At 32.9% G+C, this 10,720-nt stretch overlaps 2 protein-coding genes across 6 annotated transcripts; one reads left to right on the top strand and one right to left on the bottom strand.

The window, feature by feature from the left end:
• The first annotated feature begins 2,522 nt into the window (after positions 1–2,522).
• LOC133310526 (chlorophyll a-b binding protein P4, chloroplastic) lies at positions 2,523–4,609 on the top strand. The gene is made up of 3 exons (XM_061511463.1): positions 2,523–2,830; positions 3,803–4,218; positions 4,321–4,609. The coding sequence occupies exons 1-3, from the start codon at positions 2,526–2,528 to the stop codon at positions 4,455–4,457; spliced, it is 858 nt and encodes a 285-aa protein (XP_061367447.1). The 5' UTR covers positions 2,523–2,525; the 3' UTR covers positions 4,458–4,609.
• Positions 4,610–4,701: 92 nt separating this feature from the next.
• Positions 4,702–10,720, bottom strand: LOC133310525 (agamous-like MADS-box protein AGL65). 5 transcript variants are annotated; one of them, XM_061511461.1, is made up of 13 exons: positions 10,385–10,720; positions 9,806–9,991; positions 9,020–9,106; positions 8,316–8,375; positions 8,204–8,222; positions 8,016–8,080; positions 7,918–7,933; positions 7,755–7,816; positions 6,297–6,393; positions 6,050–6,097; positions 5,826–5,953; positions 5,203–5,584; positions 4,702–5,044 (listed from the first exon to the last, which is right to left on the bottom strand). In XM_061511461.1, exons 2-13 carry the CDS (start codon positions 9,988–9,990, stop codon positions 5,042–5,044), a joined length of 1,152 nt encoding a protein of 383 aa, XP_061367445.1. In that variant the 5' UTR covers position 9,991; positions 10,385–10,720; the 3' UTR covers positions 4,702–5,041. The 5 variants fall into 5 exon arrangements, with proteins under 5 accessions (XP_061367445.1, XP_061367441.1, XP_061367443.1 ...); XM_061511457.1 differs by having other exon boundaries at positions 4,702–5,584; XM_061511459.1 differs by having other exon boundaries at positions 4,702–5,584; positions 5,826–5,947.

Here is a 10,720-nt window from a genome sequence, read left to right as displayed (position 1 = left end):
CGATAATTATCTTCTAAAAATAAATAAATAATTACAATTAAATCATTCAAAACACATCCCAAATCTTATATCTCAAATCATACCAAATTTAATGTTTTCGTTTTTTGGCCAATCAAATCACAATCACGTATGTTACTTCATTTGAACATGGATTTGATAGTAATTTGTTATATTTGAAATTGTTGTTTCTTTGAACATACGAGCCATACTTATTGGGCCATAATTATAGTTAACTCCAAACTTATTGAATCAATGTTGGACCATATGCAATGGGCCAACGGTAAGTGCATCAAAAATACATTTGAAAATCGATCACATTCTTAACAAACCAAAGGTTTACTAAACTATGACAGTTTGTTAATTTTGATACACTCTATCATTGATCATCTGAGCTATAGTAGTTTCATGAATCACAATTTCTAAATTGAATCAAACTTATTTTTTAGGTGAAATCATATCCTCCAGAAACATTAAAAATATTTAAATTAATCAACTCATATATTTTATTAAGAATGAGATAGCTTTGAGTTCCATATTGCACCAAAAGATATGTCGAAGCGGGAATTCTTTCATCAAGGTAAAATAATTTATTTTTTCTTTATGAATAACCATCTCATTCATTTATTTATTTATTGGATAAAAAATTAATTTTTAAAAATTTACTAATCATTTGCATGTTTAATTAAGGTAATAAAATTAAGTTTTCACCCTTCCTTATTCATAATCAGATTTATGAACCTAATCTAATTTTTCCAAAAACCAATTTTCAAAAATAAAGGTTTTCTAATTTTTCCTAAAATTAAATAATATCAGTGGTGATTCCATTCTTTAAAATTTTTAAATTTGACTTGTCATTTGGTCGCCATTTCAATTGTGACACCTATGTTTAAGTGAAATAGTGAAAAATAGAAAAAATAATAATAATATAGAGAATGTACAAAATATTGGTTTATTAGTTACACACTAGGTCATGGTATATTCCTCCTAGAAAAACATCAAATAGCGATTCGATTCCAAAAAATAAAATTGGTTTGGTGAACATCACATTATTATTAGAATTTAATTTAAATATAAAATTAATGTAGTTTTTTTTTTGACACTTTAGTATATTATTTAATAAATTTTACATGTTATCAAGTGTTTTAGAATGAAATATTATATAATGTCCAAAAGACCATAAAATTCTTCACCGGGAAGAAAATATCTTCAAAAAAGTTTTGCAATTCAACAATAGTTACTTATACTTTTTATGCAACCTCATCTCAAGCCACCTCCGTTAACAACAAACGGGAAGATTTAGCCATCTCACGCACTTGTTGGAAATATCTACAGTATTACAGTAGTACTGAAGACACGGTGCATCATTTATTCAATTTAAAAAATATAATATATATTTTTTACCATTTTACTCTTCCTTGTATGATTATTTTCTTCAAAACCGTCATCGTTTTCTACTTTTAGTAAAGGAATACATACTACAGTAGTACCAAAAATATGTTCCCACTTGTTGGGAACAGTTAGGGGGTCCCCCTAAAGCTGGTCATCCTCATTATGACTACCGGTGTTTTAAACACGAGATGATCAATTTCTCTTGATATTAAAATCTGTTTATACAAAATTTGACTTGAGCGTCAAAATTTCTTACACGTACACCCTCACCATATTCCATTAAAGACCATGGGAGAGCTACATCAAACCACCAACAAAAGAAGTTTCATTAATCATGGTTGACCTAAAATCATTCGGAAAGGATCATCAGGTTTATTAAATAATTTGGTAACACATTATTGAATAACATAAAAATAATTAAACTCTTATTATCATATTCTAGATCATAACAAATGAAGAATTTTTAAAATGAATTTGTCAATAAAACAATTAAATGAAAATATATACACCTCTTTATATCTAATTAATTAAAATTATAATATAATTTAAAGTAAATTAATAGTAAATAAAATAAGTATTTAATATTTCTAATGTTGTAGGAGATAATATTATCTCCTATACATACATAAAAATATGTTGAATCTATGTGAGATTATATGAAGAGAAGAGAGAAAAAGAAATTATGAATCCAATACACTATAATGTATGTGTAGAAAATAATTTATATATCCTACGGTATAAGAAACATAATACCCATAAAATAATATCAATATGGCTTAAAAATATATCTCAGCTAAAATTGGAGGAAATGGTGAGCCAGCCAAGTGTATTACAATGATTGGGTGATGCTGATATTTCTTTCTTTACTTTTTTTTTTTTTTAAATAGTGATGCTGATATTTCAACCTCTCTCATATCGATCATACAACGTCGTGGTATTCTGTGACCCCACAGAATCTTTTCCCAGCCAACAACAATGAAGAAATGGATTTGTAGATATAACGCTTAGATAAAAGGATAAGCCAAGACGCACGTGGACCGTCCGATATCAAATATCACGCGAACCAACGGTGGAACACAAACAATGCACAAGAACCACATGAATGGCTCCGAAAGGAAATACATATGAAATAATCCATGCATGCACACAAAACAAAACCACCACATTTTCATCTTCCGCCACTATCACCACCGCCACCACCCCTTTTCACCGTCACTGCCACTGCCTTACTCAACATGGCCACCGTTACCACACAGGCTTCTGCCGCCATTTTCCGGCCATGTGCTTCTAAATCGAGGTTCCTCACTGGCTCTTCTGGTAAACTCAACAGGGAAGTGGCTATTAAGCCAATGGGGTGGACTCCTCCAATCTCTTTCAAGGTTCAAGCCAAACAAGGAGAGTGGTTACCAGGCTTGGCATCCCCAGGTTACCTCAACGGCAGGTATATTATACATGTATTTATAATAACACAAACTTATTTTAGCTTTTATATACATATAAAATTATGTAGGGCTATGTGTTTTTATACGAAGAAAAAAAAGAAAAAAAAATATGAACTCCAGCAATATAAGAAATATTAATTCCAATAATAAATATAAGACTTACACTAAGCTTTTTTGTGAATAGTACAAATAATGGACATAAATCATATAGTGTGTGAAAGTTTCTTTTCCTATATATCTATGGGAAAGGATATTGTGACAACCAAGTTGTGTTACTACCAAGTGACTACCAATCAATCTTACCGTTAGATCGATTATATTGATCCAACGGTTATATTTATTTCTATCTTTGTATGGTCATGATTCCCCAAATTTAATACTTTATATTTATTTTCACCTTTGTATGGTTATGATTTCTCATATTTAATGATTTTACTTTAAATATGGGGAATCATGACCATACAAAGATGGAAATAAATATAATCGTTGGATCAACATAATCGATCTAACGATGAGATTAATTGGTAGTCACTTAGTAGTAACACAACTTGGTTGTCACAATATCTTTCCTTTATATCTATATAGGGAAAACATTTTCTTATGTTGCATGAGAATTCTCATGTTGTGATTCTTCGATTTGCGTGCAATTTTTTTTTTTTTTTTAATAAATGTTAGGTCCACCATTAGTTGAGTCACAACATGAGAATTGAACAATTATCATGCAACATAAGAAAATCAAACTACATCTATATAAGGCTTAATGTTTTTCCGGCACACATGGTAGAGGGTGAGACCCTAGAGGATAATAGAGAAAAAGAGAAAAAATGGAATCCCCCAATTTTCATGTACCCGGAAGTGTGCTCTGGGAGAAACAATATTCTCATTTATATATCCATTATTCAAACTGAAAATGAATGCATTTATTACAATTATTAACTGGTTAGCATATTTGTTTTATGCTGCTACATTAGTCTTCCCGGTGACAATGGGTTTGATCCCCTGGGGCTTGCTGAGGACCCAGAGAACTTGAGGTGGTATGTTCAAGCTGAGCTTGTCAATGGACGTTGGGCCATGTTGGGTGTTGCAGGGATGTTGCTTCCTGAGGTTTTTAGCAAAATTGGAATCATAAATGTCCCTAAATGGTATGATGCTGGGAAAGAAGAATACTTTGCATCATCCTCAACCCTCTTTGTGATTGAGTTCATTTTGTTCCATTATGTGGAAATCCGAAGATGGCAGGACATTAAGAACCCTGGTAGTGTAAACCAAGATCCCATCTTTAAGCAATACAGCTTGCCACCTAATGAGGTTGGATACCCTGGTGGCATTTTTAACCCCTTGAACTTTGCTCCAACTCTTGAAGCCAAAGAGAAGGAAATTGCCAATGGTAAGTGCCTTTATTTAATCTGGCTACAGCTACACTTCACCACAGTCCCTTCTTTTTAGGTGAAATTGTTTATCTAACCTTGTCTTGTTATAATGTATATAGGGAGATTGGCGATGTTGGCATTCTTGGGATTTATAGTTCAGCATAATGTGACAGGCAAAGGACCATTTGACAACCTCTTGCAGCACCTCTCGGATCCATGGCACAACACCATCGTCCAAACACTGAGTGGCAACTAAGTTTGTATCCAATTGAAAGCATGTGTCCTCCTCGTGTAATCCTCAGTGGATGAATTTTGAGAGAGATTTGGGCATGATTGTTAAGATCCATCTATTTTCATGTACAGAGGAACTAAGATGGTTTTATATTATTATTATTTATTTAGATTCAAGCCCATTTATTAGCAATTAAACAATGATACTTTAAAAAAAAAAAATCAAACTGCTAATACAACTTTTCCAAAGTAAGTAAAATTTACTTCCATTTTCTAAAAATTCAAATTTACAGCTTGGATCACTGAATGAAACTTCAAAACTCTACCAATGGTAAATCAGTCAGTCAAGATAACTGAAATATTTATATGTGGACAAACTGTAATCCTATAAGTATTGTACACTATAATATATACAGTTAACATATTTGGTGGCTAAAACCCACCTATATGAACTCCATTGACCATGGAGTCATTGACCTTATAGGTGGAGAAGAAGCTGAGTCTGGGTTTTGTGTGAGAAGCTCATCCACAAGTATTGGTCACATCATTTCGGTTAAAATACTTCTTCTCAATTGGAAAAAGCTTAGCATTGCTGGTGAAAGCAATGAGTTACTGCAAAATACATGCAATTAGCTAGAAAACTAGAGAGTTAAAAAAGTATAAAAATAAAACAATTGAATATTTACTTATCCCAGCCCCTTTTGACAAATTTAAGTTCACAATCTACCCTGGACTATGAACTAAATTGAATATAATAAAGGACATCTTACCCTATGGTAGCCATTCTCATTATACATTGCAATACCGCAAGGCCCAGAAGCAGAACTCCAGAACTGATATCCAGTCTCAAACAGTGGTCTAGGAGTATCAAAGCCATTATGAACTTGGTAAATCTCAGGGTTTGGTTTACTATTCATCTCTGGGTGATGCTTTACTTGCTCATTATCTGGTGGAGGAGGATATGCAAACTGCTCACAATGTTGTACATCTAAGCAAGCAGCTCCATTTAACTCATCCAATGCACCACCTCCCTGACACAATGTAGAGACTTGAGGTGATCTACTAACCTCAAGTTTATTGCTGCCAATATAACCAGAATAGCCTGGCAGTGAAACATCAGGGGAGCACTCAGCATCTCTATTGGGATTATATCTGTATGTTAGAAAATCTAGTCATTACTTAGATTACAAGGCTATTACATCAGTTTTGAGCAAAAAAAAGAAGTGCTAAATTATTAGTATAATGGAATTTATATTATTTAGAATGCATAGCTAATAGCTGGTTACAAATAGGTATAGTTTTCATGGAAATAATGAAACAGAACTTCTGTTAGAGCTAGAGTAGCACAAAGCTAAGCAAAATTGAGAACACAAAATGCATAATAGCAACCCACCGAAATGGCAGAAAATTTGGTTCACTGGGAAACATCAATTGATGATTGTCATTAGTCAAAAGCCAAGGAAGGTGTTGGGATTCTTGCACGTCAGACATCATCAGGGGTAAACTCATCCCTTCCTGTAACTATGAAGGAAAAAAAAAATTATCCAAATAAGATTTATCCTTGAGAAAAGGTAAAGAGATCTTGAGAGAGAGACAAAGAGAGTACAGCATTACTACCTGGCTTGCACATTCAAGTGAAATCATTTGGTGTTTTCTGATATTTTCCTGCAAATGGAAAGTATTTGTCAACATCAAGATACACCAATTCATAACTCTAGTATCTAGTAATAGCTAGGATCATCTGGGGCATGTAGACATGCTAAAATACCAACCTAATACTTCAGAAGTTATTTAATGAACTGGTACATCCGACGCTTGAACATGAAAGAATAATATGATTACTTGTCATGAAACAAAATCATACCTTCTGTAGATGCACTCGATTAATTGATTCTCTGAGTGAGTCTTCTATTTGCCTAATATGTTCTAAATTGTTGATCTTCTCTACATTAATCCAATAACTGAAAAAACATATGCCAATGTAACACTAGATTACTCCTCGATGGCAATTCAGAATTTCATCAACCCTAGTACTTGCATCTGAGTTTATCTGGGTTGAGTGTGTTGCAATTATGTTAACACTGGTATAGAGAAAAGTAGGGGTCGAAGTTGGGTCAAGAATAATGCACAGGAACTGTTCAAATGTACAAAGCAAATCCCTGTCCAACAGCTGATGGGACAGTTTAATGTTATACAACAGTGAAAATCTGGCCATTTGAGAAAAGTCAACTAAACTAGTCTATGAATTGAAAACCTTTTTTCCCAAGTTGTGACAAAAACTGATGGTTAGTCAAAATTCATTAATGATAAAATATATGACACAAAGGAGCAGATTTTTTGTGAACCATTACTTATAAAGCCCACAGTACATAATGCATGTAATCGCACAACTCTGTCCCATTTGTAAGACTAACCAATTTATAATATTTTAGTGATAGGTCTACTATTAGCAGAACATAAAACAAATTATCAATTGCACCAGCTTCATTTCACATAGAAAAAGCCAATTTTACACAAATAACTTTATTATTGTTATTATTATTTTCGACATAGCTAGAAAGACATTAGTGAACATAAAAGTGGAAAAAATATGCAATTTAAAATTCAAAAGATATAATTATTGTTTTCATAACGTTTTGATGCCAACTTGCCTTAATGCAACAAAGTTATTGGACCAAAAAGTGTAATATAAATTCCCCAACTCACAGTATGGAAATCTTAGGACATAGAGGAAACAACAATCTGATCCTGACAGATAAAACGATGATGCAGCAGGAATACATGAATTATGTAACCATCAAGCCTTAGTAGTATATCATATCTCTTTAACTCTTCTTAAGATGAAAATGATCATATAATCCGTTTAACAGATCATTTTATGGAGAGAACTCGTGTCAAATATACTCCAAAAACATCCTCATTGGCCATTGCCCATAACTAGCACCACCAAGCACACAAAAAACATCTTTCAAATAAAATTATATTCCATTTAGGCATGTTTTATGTGCCTGGGAAATGTTATAATATCATATGTTGTTTATGTGTGAATGAGGACATGTATTCAAGCTACGGCACAAAGGAATATGCCAAAATTTAAATGTATATGGAAAAAAATACATACATACAACATACATACATATACGTGTGTGTGTGTGAGTGTGTCACATTGAGGCATAAAAAATAACCTAATTATTACAAAGCACCAAACCTTAAAGACCAAGAACAAATGAATAAGAGTCAAATTTTATAACACAAGAGAGCAATAAAATAACACCAAAAAGAAAAGGCAATACTTTAACAACCAAAGGCTCCAAATGTGCACCTCAGTCTCTCATGTACTTCCGAAAGTTGAGCTTGTAGAATCCTCACTTTATGAGTTAATTCCTGTACAATAGCAATTCGGCACCAGATATTTCTGCTGTTTAACTATGAACTTAAGATTCGTAAATTATAATTAACCATGATGATGTTTATGAACATTGTACCTCCACTATTTGACTGCTGCAAGGTGAAAATAGGAAAATTCAGACCCTTTAAAAGTTCTTTTGAGAAGTTGACAATGTCAACAATCACAATAACTTACCTTGAACCCAAGAAATCTTGTACTTTTACATCATGATCCAACTTCTTGAAGGTTTTCTTCAGTGCCTATATTTTAAACAAAACCAGAATCTTAAGCATCACCTGAAGTTGAGATACAACATTATTCATTTGATGTAACAAAAGCAGTATATTTAAAAGGCATATAAGAGAAGAAAAGATTCATCTTACTTCAAGGTTTTCCAATTTCCTGATCAATTAAAATGAGAAACCCATTAGCTTTTTTGTCATCAACATACCAAAAATAAAAACCATAAAACTTGCAGAAGAAATTTTGGCAAACCTTTTGGCCCTTTCTTGTGGGTTAAGTTGAGCAAATTTTGCAATGACCTCCTCAAAAGTACTGAAATAACAACCAATATGCAGAAATTAAAAACCTGACATGGCTTTAATTTAAACTTATTTTAGAATTTTAAATATTTTAAAGATGAATTTTATATTCTCTCTTACAAATAAACAAGATTCAAGGAAGCCTCGTCTTCATTTAGGGCATACCTCGATGCACAAGGCTCCCTGATTTTGCAAGGGTAGGGTGAGAGTTGATTGTACCCGGCCTTATGGAAGAATATATATATATATATATATATATATATATATATATATATATATATATTCCAACTTCCAAGAGAGTTTAGGGCATGAAAGAAAAATAAGATTATGAATAGAACATCATGTTTAAAATTAAGGGTCTAAGGGTGTTCCAAAAACCAAACCAAACCAGGTCAACAACTAAACCATTGTTTTTTAAGAAAAACAAACGTACAATTCGATCCATTTCCATGGTTTGGGGGGGTTAAATCAAACTAAAAGAGAGTATACATATATTACACCGAAGATTGGATGAGCTGACTTGCTAATTTGCTTTTCTACTATTCAATTACTGCAATTGTTTCTGTTGTTATTTTAATTTACTGTTGCTACTGGACAAGACCTTTTGAAAATCTAAAGTAAAGTATTGACAGGGTACCAGCTGTACTAAAAACTTACCTCTGGTAGGGAACTGATCCAAACAGCGAATGGTGGTTTGTTTTGATTTTTTTAATTTGTGAACCACAGACTAGACCATTGGCACCCCTATTTACCATTATAAAACAAAAGTAATTTAACTTATGAATTCACACATTTGTAGTCTTTAGAGCCATGGAATTAAGAAGATAACAGGGTAGATTTGATGCCATGATCTAGGTATGACGTATTCTTATTTCTAACACAATACATGATCTAACAGCTAAATTCAATTCCGCTAAGCCTTAAGTGGAAGAATTCCAACATGGATGGACTGGCTGTGAATGTGATGCTACAAACCTTAACTGCCACAATTAAAACAATATACTTCCATGTTTTTGATTCCATGACAATTTAATTACGACATTCTTAGTCAAAATCACCTTATAAGAGAATGCGGCAACATATGGGCTCAAATCTGCAACATGTATATATTTATATAGAAGGTAGAATTAAGCAAGTCACATAAGCCTTTGCTCGCAAGCAGTGTATTTTCTTCATGAAATAGTACTTAAATAGAATCACACAATGGTGTCACGACTCATAAGAGATGCACAAAAACAAAATCTCATCATCCTTATATAAGATTATCTGCATGTTTCTTCAACATATTTTCAACACAAGAAACCATTAAAGCTAGCTGCAAGTTATATGCCAACCAAATGCCATTAAGGTTTCTGATCTATAGGTCTAAGGCATAAATGTTGAACACATTACAAACAATTTCCCTCTTAACAGGACACCTAATGACTTAATCATTATTATAACCTGCGCTGTCCTTGTAGCAATGTAGGCTTTCCTGTAGGAGAAAACATGAGAAGGGCAATATGAATATCACATAATATTGATAGCTCCTTTGCTTTCTTTAATATTCCACTTTTCCGCTTCGAATAAGTCACATGCCGGGTACTCGTGCTCTCTAATTTCTTGATCCTCAGTTTAACTCTTCCCATCCTGCATAAATAATTTAAAACTAAACATCTTAGGTACCATGTAAATCATCCCATTGTCCACAACAAAACAACATGATCAATTTAAGATAATTGTAGTGACTACTTTTGATACAATATATTAAGTATCAACTTAATTAAGTTTATAACTACACAATTATGAGTATCTCATATTGAAGCAAAGGATAACCATATGGGTAAACTTCAAAGCTTCTATTTCAAGCCCTAAACATATATAAAGCATATACAAGCTTCTACTTCAAAGCTTCTATTTCATCAGCTAGACACGTGAAAAAACATATAAAATTTAAACCTTGTAAACCAAGATAACAAATTTTAAAGAGAGAAAAAAAAAAGGAAATCCAAATTGGTGGACACCAAGATGCAAAAATTGAACCTTGTTGAGATACTGAAGACGTTGTCTTGAATGGCACCCAGTTTACAGCAACAAAAGAAGATTTGAAACACCGAAGCAGATCAAGGAGAGAAGAAGAAAACATTGGAAGAGGATATGATAAGAGTTAACTAGATTTTGAGGACGGTGGGTGTAGCTGTGATTTCGGCCTATAAAGTTTGGGGAACCAGCCAAGGTTAAAATTTTGTTTAAGATTCTGCAATGGACGGTGAGATTGTCGGAACCCAATTGTTTGCAACGTTTGCAGCAAACAGCTTCTTTACCATGAAAGCCTCTCTCTCTCTCTCTCTCTTCCATTACATTCAGCTTCTGTGTTGC

The sequence above is a fragment of the Gastrolobium bilobum genome, unplaced genomic scaffold (genome assembly GCF_033153095.1).
Source record: "Gastrolobium bilobum isolate Gb01-03AN ecotype WA unplaced genomic scaffold, APGP_CSIRO_Gbil_v1 utg4571, whole genome shotgun sequence".
Taxonomy (NCBI): Eukaryota; Viridiplantae; Streptophyta; class Magnoliopsida; order Fabales; family Fabaceae; genus Gastrolobium; species Gastrolobium bilobum.
Note: the sequence above shows the minus strand (reverse complement) of the source record. Positions and strands in the feature narration are given on the sequence as shown.